This window comes from Phyllopteryx taeniolatus, chromosome 6 (assembly GCF_024500385.1).
Source record: "Phyllopteryx taeniolatus isolate TA_2022b chromosome 6, UOR_Ptae_1.2, whole genome shotgun sequence".
NCBI classification, from domain to species: Eukaryota; Metazoa; Chordata; class Actinopteri; order Syngnathiformes; family Syngnathidae; genus Phyllopteryx; species Phyllopteryx taeniolatus.
This window is the reverse complement of record NC_084507.1, coordinates 3,975,689-3,997,308: the sequence shown is the minus strand read 5'-3', so window position 1 is coordinate 3,997,308 and position 21,620 is coordinate 3,975,689. Positions and strand designations below refer to the sequence as shown.

General features: G+C 41.4%; 1 protein-coding gene across 4 annotated transcripts in view; it reads left to right on the top strand.

Moving 5' to 3' along the window:
* Nucleotides 1-21,620, top strand: part of oxr1a (oxidation resistance 1a) — a 182,522-nt gene that overhangs the window by 54,842 nt on the left and 106,060 nt on the right. For 3 of the 4 annotated variants that reach the window (XM_061777062.1, XM_061777065.1, XM_061777061.1), the window contains exon 1: nucleotides 18,027-18,088. The exons of the other annotated variant lie outside the window; for it this stretch is intronic. In XM_061777062.1, coding sequence (XP_061633046.1) covers nucleotides 18,042-18,088 — 47 coding nt within the window. In that variant the 5' untranslated portion in view covers nucleotides 18,027-18,041. Of the gene's footprint in view, nucleotides 1-18,026; nucleotides 18,089-21,620 lie in introns of those variants that run through there. 4 annotated transcript variants of the gene reach the window in all.

Below are 21,620 nucleotides of genomic sequence, written 5' to 3'. Positions count from 1 at the left end.
TTTACAATTTTTAATCACAAACTACTGAAGTACAGTCGCCCGTACCTGATTTTCCTCAAATGTGTCATTGATCATTCAGAAACTATTTTCAATCAGTTCCGTTTGGGCATTTGTAAAAGGGGTTTGATGTCCAAATGAAAAGCCACCCTGTAGCTGAAGACAGTAGCATGTCCCTTAGGGACAGAATGGAGAGATAATGGTTTAATGGGCTTGTGCAGGAAACAATTAGATTTGTCAGAGGTATGTTTTGAAAACATTCATCAAAGACCAGATACTGGTCGATCTTGAGCAGTGGATATAGCGGTCTTGGTTAACAAGTCTTTTGACTCCTTGCTGCTATTGTTTGATCACATAATTAGGACCTCATTGCAGGACTGAGAGTAGTAATTGACAGTCTTAAGAAAAACACTCTTTCACCATGCTTTTCATGATGGAAAAACCTTTTTTTAACACCACATCTTGTCACAAAGCTTTTATCATGAGGCATGTTTTGTCAAGAATTGGTCTAGAATCACTTGATAGATATTTGGAGATATACTCTCTAAAAGCACATTCTATTCAGAATATGATTCAACAACCAGATGAAAATGAAAATACCAGAAAAGTTTTAATGAAATTACAATTTCACGACACTAAATATCTTTACAGGACACTGTTAATTGAAATCATTTTTGTGATACGTTGCCACATTAGGAAGACTTCTGTGCTCTCCTGACAAACATGTTTTGAAACAACTCTGTTGCTGCAGGCAACTGTCTCTGCAATTCTTGAAATTTAGTGGACTCACATTTGCATAATCTGTCAATGATTAACTGAAATACATGTACAGGTAAATTCTGTGAATCCACATTTCAAATGATCATCCTTCATTAAGTCTGTTAGCTTTTGTTATGGACAGGTCTCATTTATTGTCTGTACACACCGAAACCAACCCTGGCAGAGCGTGTGACATGCTTCCAATGTTAACTAATGTACCTATAATAATCTTTGATCCAATAAAAAGTGTTGGCAGTACCCAAGAAGCCCACATACAATCTGATAATTCTGCAGGAATAGGCAAGAGAGCAAGGGGAGGAAGTTGCACCTTTACAGGGTTTTTTTTACTTTAACCAGACAGCTACAATATGTACCATTTGTCTTACTCCAGTTATGGCTGTATCTGGAAGCAGATGAAAAGTACATCATATTATTTAACAACATTTATGTGTAGCTGGATGGAGATCAATAACAATGCATGTTATGACCAACGCTTGCGTTCAACAAGGGAGGGGGGGTCATAAATACTGATGATGCTCTAGATCACCACAGTGAATCTATTCATTTGGTGAATCTGACATGTGCCTTTGCAGACACATTTACAGAAACACGTTCAACCCCATTTGTAGCAGTGACATTTGCACATTTGATTGAAGCGAGCAATGTGCTCACAATAATGGGAGCCATTGGTAAAATGCTGCTTCGCTTTACAGAGATGCACTTTTCAGGCGGCATTTTTTCCAATTGGAAATATTAGAATTGATCCAATCAAGAGTCAAACTGTTATCTTAAAACTTTGTTTTAAAGGAGGCATATTATAAAAAAAATTTTAACAACAATTTAAAATATTTCCCAGGTGTCTTAATAACATGACTGTAACATGCTTTTGTCAAATACCTCAAAAATCAAGAAAAATTATACAGCATAATTTTTTCAGTCTTTTAGAGAGTAAATGAAATCTGCTTGTTTTGAGGGGGCAGTCCTGTCTCATGCAAATGAGCCGGTACTGACCCCACCCTGGTATGTGCGCCAGCCTGAGGTCTATGTTTAGTGAGTATAAAGACCGCTCAAGCAACTTTTTCAAAAAAGCAACTTGTAACAAGTCTACCTTCTGCTTATGCCGTTATTGGAGATTTTTGGTGACTCTCTCCCCGCTGCAGTCAGAGCAGGAGATGTGCTTCTGCAAAGCCGCTACTAGCTACCTGTGATTCTCACTCGTAGAGGCAGAATTTCATCACCAAGCCGCCAAAATACTCGTCAACAGATCCATATACTTGCAAATTGTACATCATCATATGGGGAGTTCGTACTTCAATTGTAATGCAGTAATAAAGTCACGATGACAGTAAATATTTGTTTGAAAAACAATTGTAGACCGTAAATGTAAAACAATCAAATGAAAAACAGTTTAGGACTGAGGTAACTGAGCGTGCCATCTTGTGCTGCTGGATGACGTATTCTTAGGCTTCTTTGCCAACTAGTTCGTGGTGCTCAATTTGCTCTCACGCTTGTCGGGACCAACATTAACCATGGAACCTCCGTATTTGGAACTATCAGTGTTTGTCAGGTTGTTCAAATGTAATTCCTCCCCTTTGCTTTGCAGTCATACCTTTATCCTCATTCATCGAACTGTATTGCAAATTAATCATCATCATCACCTCGATCGTAATGTAATATTAAAATTCTTCGTATTACTTATTAGTACTTATTACTCCTTAGTACTGTAATAAAGTTGTGAGAATTGTTGGCGTGGCCATATGCTGTCTTGTATGTGCTTAGCTGCAACACCTTTTTTATAAAAGATGCATCAATGTTGACAGATGTTTGCAGAGTTTGAAATTACATTAGTGTTTTGGAATTATGTGGTATATTTATGGTTTAAACTATTACTCTAGGAAATTATAGAGAATTTTAGGGTGGTGTCAGTTACTCACGTTTTTTTTTTTGTCACGGTCCCTATTCCCAAATAGTGGGGGATTACTATATGGATGTTTTTATATAAAATTTGAAGCAAAGCTAAACTCTCATAATTGCCATAAGCTCTTGTAAATTTACACATACTGTAAAGAAAAGCTCCAAGATGTATTGAGCAAGTTTGACACGTGTGTGTGTGTGTGTGTGTGTGTGTGTGCGTGCGTGCGTGTTGGAGCAGAAGTCACATTTGTTTGGGAAGTTTACTGATGAATTCATGGTGGCAGAGTAGTGGTGCAGAAGATGCTCTTGGGGGCAGCGAGAGAGAGGCAGAATAAAGAGAGGTTCCTTCATCCTGCTGTGTTCATCTCCATGCATCTAAAAAAAAAAACACAGCTGGGGTTGGTACTCACTGGATAGGATTAGGCGCTGGGTAAAGAGGGGAGGAAGAGGCAACATGACAAGGACAAAGCAAAGATGGGGCATTAGCCTTGTTTTTTTATTTTTTTACAGTGTGTGTGTGTGTGTGTGTGCGTGCATGTTTGGTGGAGGGTGAGGTCGTTGAGCTGACGTCATGTGTTTTATGTCAGCAGCTTTCTACATCAGCACACTACGGTCATCAGCAGTGGTCACTGAAGGAGAAAAGAGAGACTCACCGTTTAACGTGTCTTTTCACGAATATTGCACTGCAATGGACTTTGGGTCTGGGGCTCAACAGTCAATATACTTTTTTCTTTATTAATTATGAGAAAACCCTATGAGTTCATCTGGAATCATTGCCTGTTGATCATTGACGGTACTCTAATTCAACAGATTTCCAATCTTAAATTCTTCCTTTAAATCTGATTTTCATTTTCTATTCCAATTGTCCTAATTGCAATCACGGGAGGCCATCCCAACTAGGGGGGGTACACCCTGGACTGGTCGATAGTCAATCACAGGGAATGTAATTAAATATAACATTGAAATATAGATAATGTGATTGAAGTTGTGTGTGTGTGTGTATCTGTGTATATATATATTATATTATATATAAGGGTTGGGAATCTGGCACGAGGCCGATTCGATACACATCTCTATACACCGGTAACGATTTGATTCAAAAGCAATATCTTTGTATATAGAGATATATGTATGTATATATAGGCACGGGGAGAACATGCAAACTCCACACAGGCGAGGCCAGATTTGAACGCGGGTCCTCAGAACTGTGATGCAGATGTGCTAACCAGTCATTTTAATTTTCATTGCGGATAAAATAATCTTACATTCACGTTCTTGTGTATTGGAGTTCCAAACTTTTTTCTTTTTTTTCTTTTTCAAATAATACTATTCAGATTCAGTTTTTAAATGAAATGTTTCAAATTAAACAATACAACTTGAAATTGTTTTTCAAATTGTGTTTTTTTAATGCAATTATTCAACTTTAGTAATTCAAAATAAAATTTAAATAATTCCTTGTGGCACATATTTCAGCCCATACAATTGCCTCTTGCATCATGCTAACAAGCAGAGCGCACCTTGCTGGTAAGAGAAAAAAAAAGGAATAATCTAAAGTGATATGCTAATAATATTGCCTGCAGCAGTATTATCACAGCCATGCAGCTGAGACCACATGCAACTGTCAAAACATTTTATGTCACATCTGACTGTCAAGTTTTGTCTTTGCATTACATAACACAGCCTTTGTGTAGTTAACCATTTGTGTGCTCATGTGAGTATGAGACTTGAATATCTCATCACTGTACTGATTTAGAGAAAGTGAAAAATCACTCCAATTATCCATTCACATCTTTGCTTCTAATAGTCATTCATGGCATCTTCTCTGAAATAAAAAAAGCATACATCCATGATAATAAGGCTTTGTGTAGCCTGGATCTGAGCCAAAGCAATACTATTCATCAACCCTTTTATCAGCTCCGCCTTCAGAAAGCATTGATTAAATTTTTGCCCCTGATTTACTGTTAGACTGATCACACCAGTATTTAAAGGGAGCATTCGTGCCCACATGTCGTAAATCTAGTATGGTCCTTTTTTGTGCATGCAAAAAAATATTCTAAATTCATTTTAAACCATTTTTAAACCCAAACAATAACCAGAACACACACCCATGACAGTATCCCCACTTAACGGCCAGCCCCAGACAGCCCCGGAGCCCCATGAGTGAGTCATCCACGATAAACCCAGACGGCACCCATAAACGTTCCTCAGGCCCGTAGCCCTCCCAGTCCACCAGATATTGAAACCCCCTCCCCCTGCGACGAGATGTCAACAGCCGCCCCACCGTGAAGACAGGGCCCCCATCCACGAACCGGGTGGGGAGGAGTTGGGCCTGGAAGGCAGGACCAGAGGGGACTCCTGGGCGGGCTTGAGCAGGCTGACGTGAAATGCAGGGTGGACCCGCATCGACCTTGGGAGCCCAAGCTTCATGCTGACAGGGTTGATGACCTTTGTGATGGGGAAGGGCCCAACGAACCTGGGAGCGAGCTTCCTGGACTCCACCCGGAGTGGAATATGCTTGGTGGAGAGCCACACTCGCTGACCCACTTTGTAGTTCGGGGCCAGTGTCCTCCTACAGTCAGCTGCGGTTTTGTAGGACCGTCCTTGGCGCAGCAGCATCTTGCGGGATCGCTCCCAGGTCCTCCTGCAGCGTCTCACCAACGTCAATGCAGCTGGAACTGTGGATTCTGGGGCTATGGCAGGAAACAGAGATGGATGGTAACCATGCACAATATGCAAAGGCGATAGACCAGTGGATGCAGAGGGGAGAGTTTTGTGAGAGAACTCGACCCAAACCAGTTTCTGAGACCAGGATTGTGGCTCCTGTGAAGCGAGACATCGGAGCCCAGTCTCCAGGTCCTGGTTCAGCCTCTCTGTTTGTCTGTTGGTTTCAGGATGAAACCCAGATGACAGACTGACCGTAGCACCTGTTAGACTGCATAACTCTTTCCAAAATCGTGAAATGAATTGGGGGCCCCTATCCGATACCACATTCTAGGGAAAACCATGAAACTTGAATAGATGGTTAATCATCAACTCGGCAGTGTCTTTAGCTGAGGGGAGTTTCGGAAGGGCAATGAAGTGTGCCATCTTAGAGAACCTGCCAACAACTGTGAGAATGGTGGTATTTCCTTTAGAGGCCAGTAATCCCGTCACAAAGTCTATGGAGATGTCTGACCAAGGATGTTGTGGTATTGGCAGGGGTCGCAATTCCCCCGAAGGATGTTGAAGAGAGGGCTTGTTAGCAGCACATACCTGGCAAGTATTGACGTAATTGATAACATCCCTCCTAACATTAGGGTACCAAAAGCGCTGTTCGATCACAGATTGCGTTTTGGCAATGCCTGGGTGACATACAGTCTGGTTAGTGGGAGCCCAGTGGATGACTCTTCCCCTTAAGGTCGGGACCATATAAAGCCTGTCTTCAGGGCAATCTTCAGGGCTAAGAGTGTTATTCAGAGCCTCTTTTACCACAATTTCAACATCCCAAACAAAAGCAGAAATAAAACATGACTTGGGCAAACTAGTCTTAGGGTCGGACAAAGAATTCTCTTCGCAGAAAATACGTGACAAAGCATCTGGCTTACCATTTTTAGAACCAGGTCGGTAGGATAACATGAAATTAAATTAGTGGAGAACAGAGCCCATATAGCCTGCCTCACATTTAATATTTTAGCAGATTCAATATACTCAAGGTTCTTGTGATCTGGCCATACTAAAAACGGAGTCTGTGCCCCCTCTAGCCAGTGCCTCCACTCCATCAAAGCCACCTTGACTGCCAGCAGTTCACGGTCACCAATGTCATAATTTTTCTCAGCTGGGGTCAGTTTTTTGGAGAGAAAAGCACAAGGATGTAATTTATCATCCTTGAGAGATTTCTGGGAGAGCACTGCTCCTATTCCGGCATCAGACGCATCAACTTCTACCACAAACTGTTGTTTGAGATCTGGCAAAGTAAGGATGGGAGCAGAGGTAAAGCTCGATTTAAGTTTTTGAAAAGCTGCCTGACAAAACGGGTTCCATACAAAAGGTTTGTGTGGTGAGGTAAGATCATGCAAAGGAGAGGCTATAGAACTGAAATTTCTGATGAATTTTCTGTAGAAGTTTGCGAACCCGAAGAACCTTTGTACATCTTTGCGTGACGTGAGAGTAGGCCAATTAATAACGGCATCAACTTTGCAAGGTTCCATTTTGACTTCACCTTGAGCCAGGACGAAACCCAGAAAAGAAACTGACGCCTTGTGGAACTCACATTTCTCAGCCTTGACATATAGTTGATTCTGCAGTAACCGCTGCAATACAGAGCGGACATGAATAATGTGAGTCTTCTCATCCGGGGAGAATAACAAAATGTCGTCCAAATAGACAAAAACGTAAACATTCAACATGTCACGCAGGACATCGTTGACAAGGTTCTAAGGTGCATAAGTCTAACGAGGAGGGAGTTAAGTAAGTTAGCGTCAGAACTAGAGTCAATTAATACAGGTGTATGAATTTCTTGATCAGGAGAGCATAGTGTCACTTTAGGAAGAACCCGTGTAGGGTCTTCCTTAATGAAATTCAGACTCACCTCTCCCGTGCCCTTGCTACCGGCACCGGCAACTTTGACGTAACAGTTGCTCACGGAATGACCCAACTGCCCGCAGTAGAAGCACCGCCCTTCCCTCAGCCGGCGTTGACGTTCCTCAGGGGAGAGACGGAACCTGCCCAAGTTGCATGGGTTCATCCGTGGTGACGCATCCTGCTCGCGATCAAAAAGCCTTTTGTCGATCTTCACGGCGAGAGCGATGAGAGTATCCAAGTCGGTCGGCAGGTCTAGTGGGACCAAATCATCCTTGACCGCGGGGGATAGTCCTTGAAAAAATGTATCGAGTCGTGCCCTGTTGTTCCACTGATTCTCAGCTGCTAGAATGCGAAACTCAATCGCGTAATCTGACACCCTGCGCTTGCCTTGTTGTAAGGTGACAAGGGTGCGATCTGCCTCACGATCTGGTGTGGAATACTGAAAAATGTGCTCCATAGTCTTTACGAAAGAAGCCCAAGAATGACACGCGGCGGAATTGCGGCTCCATTCAGCAGTAGCCCACGCCTCTGCACGACCAGTCAGGTGGGAAATGACAAACGCAATCTTTGCCCGCTCTGTGGGGAAGGCAGCTGCCTGCAGCTCAAAGTGGAGTTCGCACTCAGTGATAAATGGCTTAATGTTCCAGAATCTCCAGAGAACCTCTCCAGCCGAGAGAGCTGTGGCCAGACTGCAGCTGAGGTGGCAGGTGGCTGCATGGTGAGTGCTTCACATGGAAATGGTGGTACAGTGGCGGCATCGGGTGCTGTGCCAGCTGGTTCTTTTTTTCTGAACCATATTTATTAGAACTTCAAACTGTGAGGCCACCTGTCTCATCATAGTGTCCTGATGCTCCGACAGTCCCTTTAGATGAAGGTGGAGGGCAACAAGCTGCTCATCCTGCTTCGAGAGGTGTTGTCCCTGCGCTCGAAGGGCTTTGCGCACCGGGTCTGAGTTAGCTGGGCCCATGTTATGGCCAGCTCGTTCTGTCATGAACGGAACAGAGGACAGGACCCAAAATGCACGACTCCAATACAGATGGAAAGTTTAAAAAAAGAGAGGTTTAATATACGAGCAGAGGTTGGTACACAGGCAGGCAATCCGAAAAGGCAACAGTATCCAAAAAACGTGAGGCAAAGAGGCAAGGTAAAAAATCAGAACAGGGTCTAGTCTTACTAGGGGTCGGTGACATGGAAACAAGGAAGGCTGAAACGTGATAACAAGGTATAACGAACTGGCGACCAGAAAGAATGAGACAGGAGGTTAAATGCATGGGGTAATGAGGGTCAAGGTGATAAAGGGTCACATTTTTATGTTGCAGTGCGTTTGTCGATGTGTGGTGCTCATGTGACTGTAATTTCTTTTGCCATGGTCTACTTCAGCTGCATCGCTCCGTATGTAATCTAACATCCGAAGCGCTAACACAACAGTAGTTGCCTTTCTATTTCGTCAGCCTTGTGCCTCACTCTTCAGGTATGGCCAATTGATCTGCGCTCAATCCAACTGTTACACTAATCTAACAGTTGGATAAAGTGAGGGTTGATTGGTCATGCTTGGAGAGTGGGGGGTGATGTAATAGAAAGGCGATTGTTATGCTATGGCGTTGCCTTGGAAGATGAGTTCAATAAATTGTGCAGTGTGCAGAGTTTTTATGTGACGAGAATGATGCGCTTAATTACCGCTGTACTTTTACAGCCCCAATTCCAATGAAGTTGGTACGTTGTGTTAAACAAATAAAAACAGAATACAATTATTTGCAAATCATGTTCAACCTATATTTAATTGAATACTCTACAAAGACAAGATATTCAATGTTCAAACCGATAAACCTTGTTTTTAGCAAATAATTATTAACTTAGAATTTTATGGCTGCAACGCGTTTAGCTTCAGCTGTTCAACAGTCCGGAGTCTCCGTTGTCATATTTTACGCTTCATAATGCGCCCCACATTTTCAATGAGAGACAGGTCTGGACTGCAGGCAGGCCAGTTTAGTACCCGCACTCTTTTACTACGAAGCCACGCCACGCCAAACTTTGCATGAACGCCCCCAGTGTTACCGTCACAATAGCGCCACTAGTGATTGTATTTCTGCAAATTTGAATGTCTGATGTCAAATGTTTCTCAACTGAACCGGATGAGATGTTTCACCCCACACAACAGAAATGCCACATTGCAAATATTACAGTGTTCTCAACAACCACATACCACTGAAAGATTCATTACAGGGATTAAAGATGATGTGCGTATGACAATGCAAAGCTGGAAAATGGTCTCGTTATCTTAAATCCAATAATTCACATTTTATCCCACTGGTTTTAAACTACAAAATAATCCTGGGATGGGAAAGTAACATTAAGAGGCGGTCCATCTCCCCTTTTGGTCCTGGTGGAGGCGGGGGTGGTGGACCACCCCCTTGGCGGTTGGCCATAAAGGCCGGAGCCCCCTTTGTTGTTTTTCTCTGCTCTTCTTTTTCTCCTTCCTCCTTTCCCGCCAAAGCCACCTGTTCCCCGCTATTACGCTAAACCGGAAGTAACGCAGTTGTCGCTTCCGTCTTATTCTTTTCTCCTAAATTCATCCATCCATCCATTTTCTAACGCTTATCCGAGGTCGGGTCGCGGGGGCAGTAGCTTTAGCAAGGACGCCCAGACTTATTTCTCCCCAGCCACTTCATCCAGCTCTTCCGGGGGGATCCCGAGGCGTTCCCAGGGCAGCCGAAAGATCTACTCTCTCCAGCGTGTCCTGGTTCGTCCCCGGGGTTTCCTCCCGGTGGGATGTGCCCGGAACACCTCACCAGGGAGGCGTCCGAGAGGCATCCGAATCAGATGCCCCAGCCACCTCATCTGGATCCTCTCGATGTGGAGGAGCAGCGGCTCTACTCTGAGATCCTCCCAGATGACTGAGCTTCTCACCCTATCTCTAAGGGAGAGCCCGGACACCCTGTGGAGGAAACTCATTTTGGCCGCTTGTATCCGAGATCTTGTTCTTTCGGTCACGACCCACAGCTCGTGACCATAGGTGAGTGTAGGAACACAGATCGACCGGTAAATTGAAAGCGTCGCCTTTCGACTTAGCTCCTTCTTTACCACAACGGACAGATACAAAGTCCGCATCACTGCAGACGCTGCACCGATCCGCCTGTCGATCTCCCGTTCCATTCTTCCCTCACTCGTGAACAAAACCCCAAGATACTTGAACTCCTCCACTTTGGACAGGATCTCATCCCCGACCTGGAGAGGGCACGCCACCGTTTTCCGACTGAGGACCATGGTCTCAGATTTGGAGGTGCTGATTCTCATCCCAGCCGCTTCACACTCAGCTGTGAACCGCTGCAGTGAGAGTTGGAGATCACGGCTTGATGAAGCTGACAGAACCACATCATCTGCAAAAAGCAGAGATGCAATCATGAAGCCACCAAACCAGACCCCCTCTACGCCTCGGCTGCGCCTTAAAATTCTGTCCATAAAAGCTATGAACAGAATTGGTGACAAAGAGCAGCCTTGGCGGAGTCCAACCCTCCTCTCCTAAATTAATTACATTTTTATGTAACCCATATACACTGGCATTTCATTTCACAGAGAGGAAAAGCCCACATTTTCTGTCAAATATTTCCTCAAGATAACAGTGTCACACAAGAGTAAGCTAATATGCACAGTGTATTTGAGAAAGTTGTAGAAAATACAAACTGCTGCCAAATGTGCCTGCTGCAGAGGGTCATTAGGTCGACCAGCCTGAGCCAAACAGGCTGCCAACTGACTGCAGACAGGAGGGAGGATAACGTGTATGGTGGAGGAACAGAAGTAGAAAGGAGGAGTTGAATTTTGAAGAAGTCTGACAGACAGAGGACAGACAGAAGTAGCTCGCACTATTAGATTCATCATGCAACCTGCAAATAATGTCATGACTACACACGTTAACATCCAGTTGACCTAAAAGCTGCCATGGATATGTGACCTCATCAGCTAGTGCCAGTGACACCAGTGGTGGCAGATGTTGATGCCTCCAGCCAGTCAGTGCCTTCTTTGCAAATGCCAGATGTGCAAGTGAGAATGTTGGCTGAGAAAATATGAACATTCATTAGCATTCAGTATTCAGACAACGCAAACGGGAGTGATATTCCCACCACACTAATACGCCAATTCTAACTGAGGGTGGTAATTTGTATGTCTGTAATATTTTTTCTTTCGATTAGAGACTGCACTGACACACCAATTCAATAGCTACAAGTACAATAGTCATCATTTAGTCCTCCGTTCTCAGATGGGATAAAATGTGTGGTGATCCTTCAATACCTCACATCACTTTTACGAAATTGTTGGCATTCTTTTAATAACAGATAAACACTGTGCATTTGTTGGGGACTTCTTTATTTTGGATGAAAATGCGTGTAACAGACTAACGTACAGTACTGTACATATATTACACTCAGTGCACACTTAATATATCTGCACGATCCAAAGAGAGGCCTAATTCTTCCTTTATAAGGATTACAATAGTCAGTTTTGTCGGAGTTTTAATTTAACAACGTTCATAATTGTGGTGTAAAGCTGCAGTGAATAATACTGAAAGTCTTTTCTGCTTTTTGGTTACCTTCTTTGGCTAAACAAGAGTGAAATAATATTAAAAACAGCCTAGTAGGATGCAGTGGATTTTTTAATCACCACAAACTGAAAGAAATGCATGCATTTTCGGTGTGAGGAGAATTGGGACTGGACGGCCACACTTCTCCCTGGTAATAATTCTTGAGATGTCTGCACTATGAATGTTTCCATAGTGTTTCCAATAAAAATATGAAAACATATAATTGTTTGTGTGGTATTAGTTTAAGCAGATTTGTATTTATTGTTGTGCCTAAGATGGTCAGATCTCATTCTATAACTTATTTTTGCAGAAATCCAATCAAAGGGTTCACATACTTTTTCTTACAACTGTATACATATACAGTACACAGACCCACACATACACACACACACACATAACAAATGTTGTATCATAAGGCCGAGTTGTCTCAGCACTGAGTTTAACTATTCAGTATACCAAGATAAAACACCCCAGCATCACTGTGCCTTAGTGTTTAAAGCTGGGTCCAGAAAGAAAGGCTTAGATAAATTTTGTGTGGAAGATTTTAACTGGCCTCAATCCTATCAAACACCTTTTTGAAATGAAGTCGAAGGAATATTGTGAGCCAGGCCCTCTCCTCCTGCATCAGTGACCTCACAAATGCTCTTCTGAATGAATGGCAAAATCCATCCATCCATCTATTTTCTGTACCGCTTATCCTCACTAGGGTCGCGAGCATGCTGGAGCCTATCCCAGCTATCTTCGGGCAAGAGGCGGGGTACACCCTGAACTGGTTGCCAGCCAATCACAGGAATGGCAAAATGACATGACAAAAATTCCCAAAGACACACTTCAAAATCTTGCAGAAAGTCTTCACAGACGAGTGGAAGCTGTTATAGCTGCAAAGTTTCACTTTCTTGGAATAGGTTGATGTTTAGGTCAGTTTATCTAAAATGTACTGTAAATATTCACTTTTAATTTTCAAAGGACAACACTGTGCACATCTAACTCACGGTTTTCATCAAGCAGTATGGTTTGTTGGGTTTTGTAGGATTTTTAAAATGTTAACTTTTTATACAGTGCCTTTTTGTTTCTTTGGATTTTTTGGGGGGACGGTGGAGTAGTGATCACAGTAATAGAGTATGCTTCACTTTTGTTTGGTTGAGCTACACACGTCGGTCCATGCTCCTACAATTGTTTTCTTAGTTGATACGACTATATTCATCTCGCCTACATACTCTGCAATGGAAACACAAGCTTTATCTGTTTACTTTAAAGCTGTATTGTGAATGAATTTACCTTTCGCACTTGGTAGAAACAGATTTAATTTCTTTACAGCAGTTACACATTTGCAGTATTAACAGGGTTATTTTAAAACAAGGATGTGTTTCCCACAGCTGCTTAAATTATCAAGGCTTTTGCCAAAAGCAAGAAAAACATGCAACTTTAGTGACACAAGTTAAACATTTGTTGAAGTTTGTGTGGTTCCTTTTTCACAATTGTTTTCTCGTCAACTTACTGGACAGTGCAGAATTTCCTGTTCAGTTTGATTCATTTATGCCTATAATTAATTAAATTCATTCTATACCCGTAATGTTCACTTATCTCATGTGATTCCAATTAAATGCCAATCCTAAACATATTGTTCTTTCCAAGAATTTAAATGCAATGTGACAGTGTGAAGCATAACCTTCCAGCTTCATTGCCCTTCTTTCTCTGGGAGCCATAATGAACTCACATGATATTATGTACGCGCTGCTGCAAACTGTCATTTGAAACAATGCATGTCTGATTCCTGCACTTCCACAAGCCACACCATTGTGACGTTGTATCCGCTACTTATGCTGCCCAATCGTTTCGCCGGCTGAAAGGGCAAGAGAAAGATTGAGGCTAGCAACGAGGAGTAGAGAGAAAAGGCGAAGTAGGACAGTAGCAGACTGCAATAACAGTCCCAAAGTCCCCATGGGTACTCAGTGAATCAACCGCTGGAGGCTGTGTGTGATTAAGCAACTGACTCTGACAGGGTGTTTGTTGCCAAGATGTGGACGTAACGAGCACATTTCCCTGTTTTTTTTTGTGGTTTTTTTTCGTTTTTTTTTTCCCCCCCCCTTTCCTGTGCATGTCTGTATTTCATTACCCGAGTGATACACCGATACCCAGAAGGTAAGAGAGCAAAAAGTATGCCCTGGAGTCACATAATGAGGTTCCCCCACCATCTCTACCCCCTCCATGCCTTTTGTCACTGAAGATAATTCCTCTGTGCGTCATGTGAAAAGCTTTGGCCAATGGGAGTTTTACTTTAATGTTGCATCAATACATTTTCAAAAATGAATAGCAGCCTTTTCCTTTGGTGGCTGATTTATAGAGCTTTTTTAATAGAGCAGTTTGGCACTGTTGTTGGAAGATAGTGCAATGTGATTGGAGAATAATAAGACATTATTCATCTCAAGAACTGGTTGTGTGGTGAGACTATAATAATGTTTTCTCTTGTTCATCTGATATTGTTTTGATGGAAATGCTGTGCGATATTAAGGCATGATTTAGGTATGTAAACTTTGGCACTTGGACCCGAACCAATCTGTGGTCACTTCCAATGTTAAATTTGTTTAGTGTGGTGCAATCTGTAAATACCCCTATGTCGTTGGACAGGAAGTAGTCTATGATGCTATTGTTACCTTTTGGGGCTTATCCATGTCCACTTTCTGTTCCATTTCTTGTTAAAGAACGACTAGATAAAGTATAAGCCTTCTTGTTCAGCAAATTCTATGACGCGTTTTCCTCTTTCGTCTCTTGATCCCATTCCGTAGGATTCAATTGATTTCTCGCCAGAGTTGAGGCCAATCCTGGCGTTAATGTCACCCATGTTCAACTCTCACTTCCATATTACAGTGCAACAGTAGAAGTGAAATAAGTGCCATTCTTGCCAACACACACAAAACTTGTCATCTCTTTATCCCGCCCATTGCACCAACCTGCAGATGTGGGTCTCTGATTGTGGGGGGGAACAAACAATAAAAATGTCAAAGTAAATATGTGACGCTCAAGGATTTAAGGTTGATGGCAAAGGAAATGCGCCTTGAACACCCGCAAAGGGCTGGAAGATTTTGTAAGTCACAACCACCGGGTGCCATGTTTGCATGGCACCTTAGACAGATCAACAAGTGTTGTAGCTATCACTACATCTTCTCACCATTTCCACGCAAGTTCTAGTAAGTTAAAAAGTACCATTTCAAATAAAATAAAATAAATCAATACAAATTACAGATGTAAGTTACAGTAGCAGTCATGCAGCAGTATTCAACAGGGCAGGCAAACCAGGCAATTCCCATGGCCCTGAAATGAAGGCGGCCCCAAGAGACAGCTGACTTACAGTATATCAATGACAAAACAATGCTACTGCTTTAGACACTGCAACAATGTATCAGGAATCCCCCGCCCAAAGGGCCCCTTACTAGCTGTTGCTAGCTAGTGGCTAGGGCCCCAAGAGACAACTGATACTAGTCCATATCACCGACACAACTTAAAACCCTGTAGACACTGAAATGACACGCCAGGATTTGGGAGTCTCCTTAATAGGGCCCCCCTAGTAGCAGACTTGTTGTCAAACACACAAGCAATAAAAGGCAGGAATCAATTTCCTTTTAATTTAACTTGGTTATGTTTTTATCATCATCATTTTAGTCTTTCTGCTTTTTAGTTATTTATACAATGTATGTGAAGTTTGCTTTCAATGTTAGTTATTTGTTATTAATGTTATATGAGGATGCCTTGAGATACGATATATTTGTTCCGTGACCCCGCTCATAACTCAAAACTCTCGTATCTCAGATTATCTTTTCCCATTGAAATGAATGGCAATGCCATCAATCCATTCCAGCCTTTACCAAAAAACAAAAACAAAACAAAAAAACAACTAAAACTGTTGTAAGGGGTATTTTAATAAGGAAAAATAGCTCTCCATAATGTTGTACCTTATTAAAAAAACATACAGTAATGACACAATTCAATAAAATTAAAAATAATCAAACTTTTTGTCACACTGCATCCATTTAATGACCATTGTGCAGCTCCTTACGCTGTGCCCTCCTTGGCCACCTGGGGGCTCTACAAGACAGACAGACAGCTATACTGTTTATTAAGATGTCAAGTCCTATCTCAGTTCATCAGTACGGCACTAAGATTAGTTTTTCTTTGCAGAGGAAGACTGTGCGTCGTACAGTTATGTTGTCTCTCTACATGTCGCTGCACCATTTTTGTTCAATCCACTGCCTAAAGGGTTATAGCAATGAAACGGATACGATTTAGCATTAACATTAAGCTGGCAGAATCAAAAACCTAAGCTATGTGGTTGTTTTACATATACAAGGTGTAATTCTTTTTATTTTGAATTTGACAGTAAACCTCAAGTGGTAGTGGCAATAATTGTTCACTAATTGTATCTGCCAAACTGCTGCTTGTTGTGAAATGAGCTGAGTCACTCCCACCATACACTGCTCATATCTCAAGTCTGTGCTCGCAAGTCAAAGTAAAAAAAAAAAAAATCATAAAAAAAATAATAAAAATGGTCGATTGATGGCTCATATCTCAAAAGAAGTTGAGTCACCCGTATCTGAGTCACCACTGTTTTGGAGCCAAAATGCTTCTTAATACATCCATCAATGTAACTTGTGATTGCGCGCCTTTAGCTCCTATTACATTGACATGAAGGTTAAAAGCCTCATTGGTCAAAATTGCCCAATAACCCCTCGACAGAGAATCGCTGCTGTGGCATTTAGCAAGGGCAGATGAGTGAAATGTGGCGTGGTGCTCAATACATCATTATGCGGAGGTGTCCGACAGCAGAGCAGAAAGTGTCGAGGTTCAGCCGTGTTTCATTATGCTCCCGGATGCAACAGAAGGCCTCATTAACATGCATGGCCACAGGTTGTTGTTGCCCTCGTTCTCTGGGTGTCAGGAGCAGGGACAGAGGTTCAGTCTTATTGCCTCAACCGTGACTTGCACATTCTCATTAAACTTAAGCTGGTCACAGTTTTCCAATGGTTTTGTAATGATTGCTTCCATTGCAGGTCGCAGGAATTTAAATCCTTTCAATCCGTTTCAAATAACCATTTTGATGCACAGCGGATAGACGGATGTTGATGAAATTATTAGTACAGATCATTCCCTCATGTTCTTGTAATAAAGTACTTAATACATAAAATTATAGCTGCTTTATGTTTGGGGATATTTTAACATTTAAGTACAGTATTATTGCGAGAGTTGAACTTCTGTATTGAATTACCCTTTTTGAACTGAAGACCCTCTTCTACTATTACCACTACTGTGGCTGAGGTTGTCACACTGTAATTCAGCTACCGGTACATGTTATTTGCTTATTCAAAAGTGCAGTAATGTAACTTTATCTGAAATAGCAGGCTACTATTCTGTGTATTCATGTTGAAGGTTGTAATTTTTGTCTAAAAAAAAAAAAAAAAAAAAACGTAAATGCTGAACATTAATGGATAAGGTTAATGCATGTGTCCTTGATCACCTTGAATGAGACTCGCCAACAGTAAGTCAGTTCTAAAATACTGCTCAACATCATCCAAGCTACTAACATGCACCAGTATTGGAATTCGTTCAAGGTGTGAGTAGATAGACACACAGGTATTCATTACTAATTTTGGGAGACAAATTGGATGTGTGTAAAAACTACAGTTTCTTTTAGCTCTGTTCATCGGCACTAAAGAAAATATTGAGATTTTGGGGAGGAAATGTGGGTGTTTGTAATTGAAATGTTAAAACGGTAAGCTGCAAATACTGATTTGAAGGATGTGATGCCTGGACAATTAACTGCTTTGAGCAGAACTGCAGAGAGATCTATTTGATTAGGTTAACGTTTTAAAAGTCACAAAACAATACGTCAAAGTTACATCATTCAAACTGGCATTATTGTTGTCTGATGGTCATTGTGCTGCCAACACTGACGATGACGTCATTCTTTCACCACCTGGCTTCATGTAGCAGAGTACCCTATATGTGGCAGTTTGAAAAGACTCCTCCCCCTATAAAATTGTGTGACTGCAAGGTATGAGAAGCGAAGCGAAGAGAATTAAAAGACAGCAGTGCAAAGACAGCCTCTTTTTTTGGGGGGGTGGGGGCTAATCCCTCTTAGTAGCAGTGTGATAAGTGTGTTTTGACTTTGCCTCACATTTCCTTTTGTTTATGCATCCTTTGCCAAACCACATGATCGCTGTGGAGTCTGATAATCTGAGCGATGCCAGTTTGGCAGGGCGGCGCCTATACCACAGCCTCCTGGGCCAGGTCAGATCACAACAGCGTGGAGTAGAAAACAAAATGGCTTTGCCTTTTTTCTGTCATTTTCACTTCTTTATTTTCATCTGTTGATAGCAATTAGCCAGAGTCGCTCTCTTTGTTGATGTGCATCTATCGCTCATTGCTTGCAGGGGAGATTGGTACAATTATAGCTTGTGACGAAGCTCATTTATTTACCCAGATGGGAACGAAATAAACAAAAAAGAAAACAAAACACCCTTGCGTTAAGCTAGTAGAGCCCCAGTTCCTCACTGATAAAAGGGAAAAGCCTCCTTAATTAATTTGCACTAATTTTCTCAGTGCCGGTTTAGGTTTTCATGAAGAACAACGGTAGGCTACATGATGTAGAAAGGCATTCAGCTTGTCATGTGTACAACTCCTCAGTACAAATTGGACGATGTGCTTTGAGAAGGTGGAAGCTAACTGTGATGTCAGGATTTTCACTACAACTTCGTGTGCTTTTCATCTGTCAGGACCACGTATAAAATCATCTACAATATTCTCTAGCTCTCACAGGAAGAACACTTCATCAAAACCATAGATGTATTGACAACGGTTGCAGATAAAAGTTGTTAAAAAAAAACCCAACCAGATTCCAATAATACCGTGTGTTCAAATGAAACTGTGAACTGTCATTTGAATGGCATAGAGTCAATTGTCAAACACATGGCCCGCGGGCCAAAACCGGCCCGTCATGGGGTCCAATCCGGCCCGTCGGGATGGAGAACACATTCACTGCTATTTTTCAATAAAAGGAATTTTTGTTGCTAATTTTGTCCACCGGAGGGTGCACTTAAATGACATTGATGCACTTGTGAAGGACAAAGAATGCAAAGTTTCAGGAGCACACTAATATAAAATGGTGTGCCATGTTCACACTGTGAAAATAAATACCTCCTGTAGAAATGTTTTAAGACATTGAATATTCCAAAATTTCAGTCAAAAGCTTCACTTCAAAAGAGGTTGGTTTGTTGGAACCTTTTTTTTTTTTTTTTTCATGCACTGCTGCAACTTACATTTTTATGTATAAATTTACAAAGGAGGCATAACTGAATGGTGCACGCTTACTGATTCATAATACTGTTGCAATTATTTTTGGTTTAAAATTTCAAACTGCTCATGATTTGCAACAAAATTTGCAACAAGATAATAATGAATAAATGTGAGTATTTTCTGAAAGTACTTGTAATTATTTCCACCAAAACAATTGGGACAATTTTGAATAGCTGTTATTTATGGATTTTTAAGCCACAAATATTGTGGTCCGGCCCGCTTGAGCTCTAACTGGGGTAAATGTGGCCCGCGAACTAAAATGAGTTTGACTCCTCTGGCATAGAGCCTTTTAGATGATAATAATCCATAAAACAGACTTTTTTCCCCCCATGCTAAGATTGCAACGACTCGTACCATTAAAACTAAACTGTGGTTTGTGTTCTGGGCAGAAAACATAGTTCCTGTGGAAAAACAATTATGAAAGAGGGGGGATGTTGCATGCCTTAAATGAATGCAGAACAATGAATTAATGTGTTCCTCATATCATTTGCATTATCTTTGCATTTTAGCGCGTGGTTCTCATTTCAGGATTAGGGTTGCATTTGTCTTTGTCAGTCACATCGTTGTGACAGCAGAGAGCAAAATCCAACCATTATACAGTATGTCATTCTTCATAAAGGCATGGCACAGTAGATCTCAACATTAAACATTAAAAATGTTTGTCAATAATGGTAAAGACATTAGCAAGAAACATGAAGTTCATCATTTGTTTTAGTGGGCTACATAAAACGATGTGACGGGTCGGATCTGGCCCCTGGACCTTGAGTTTGGCACCTATGGCCTAGAAAATTAGATGACTATTTCTGTTATGCTGATTTTGATCTTGTTTAATGTGACTCAGTCATATTGTCAGAGTTGTTTCCATTGAATTTGATGGAAGACGGTGTAGTTTTGAGTCTGAATTACCTAGTGTGGAGATGTTCCATAAAAGAGGGTTATGTGACCATTTAATGCTCTGAGGCTGGGGTCTATAATCTGAAAAGTCCATTTTACCAAGGTTAAACTTAGTGTTTATGATTATAGCCTTTGAAGACCAATCAGCATCCATTGAGGAGAGACAGGCAGCAGAGGTTTAGCTATTATTAAAGCAAAACTGCAAGCACAGTCCATGAACTAATGTGCGATGCATTCTATCAAAACAGCCCTTTTCAGGGGAGGGACAGAGCCTTGAAGGGGAAAAAAATAATTGAAATTTCACAAAGCCCACTTGCATTGAGTTTTTAAATTGTTGTTAGTTGAAGTTTGTCTTTAAATATAGTTGTAAGCACCCCATAATTTAAGTGGGGTGAGGGTCATATACGCTAGAGATGTTTGAGAAGAAAAGACAAAGTCCGGGAACACAGTTAAAATACTGTTTAATATACAGTGTCGTGAAAAAGAACCACTATTTGCCCCCTTCTCAAATTCTTATTATTTTGCATAGTTTCACCACTTTAATGGGTAAGATCATCAAACAAATATCAGAAACAAATAAATGTCTGACAAAGATAACCCAAGTAAATATAAAATGCCGTTTTTAAATGGTGATTTTTATTTATTAAGGAAAATAAGTTTAAAAAAACTGCAAAAAAATGAGAATTTGAGAGAGGGCATTTCACGCCACTGGATAGCAGCAACAAAGCAATAGCTACTGTAGAACTTAAAATACAGAATGCATGAATCACACTTAAATAACATAGAATGTTTATATTGGGCAATGGGGGCAGCTCATTGGGCGAGTGGTGAGCACATCTGCATCACAGTTCTAAGGTTGTGGGTTTTCCCTGGGTACTCCAGCTTTCTCCCAAATTCCAAAAACACGTTTCATAGGTTACTTGACGACTCTGAATTGTCCGTCAGAGGTGTGGATTCGAGTTACATGACTTGGACTCAAATCAAGTTCGAGTCATGAATTTGATGACTTCAGACTCGACAATATGTTAAGACTTGCAACTTGACTTGGGCAGCAATGACTCGTGACTTCACTTGGACTTGAACCCATTGACTTGATAAGACTTGCTACTTTGACCATAGCACTGAGAAACCAACACTTTGTAGCATTCTCTTTCTGTAGCTATATGTGCAACTTACTGTTTTCCATCCATTCATTTTTTTTGTACCGCTTTATCCTCACTAGGCTCACGGGTATGCTGGAGCCTATCCCAGTTATCTTCGAGCAGAGGCGGGGTACAGCCTGAGCCAGCCAATTGTAGGGCACATAAACTGTTTTATTACAGGAAAATATGACAGGTGACAACATAATGCTGAAGATCTTAATGATTATATATGAGGTCAAAGTGTCCCACGCCATTGTTGCTAATGTATTGTTCTTATTGTCATTTCACAGTTGATGTCCTGTTGGGCACACTCTAGTTGAAGAACTGACCCAGAGGTCATTCTTTCACGCACTACCTAAAGTAATGGTTTCATTAAAAAAAAAAAAAAAAAAAAGTACAACATTAATCAACAACAGATGTGTAAATAAGGT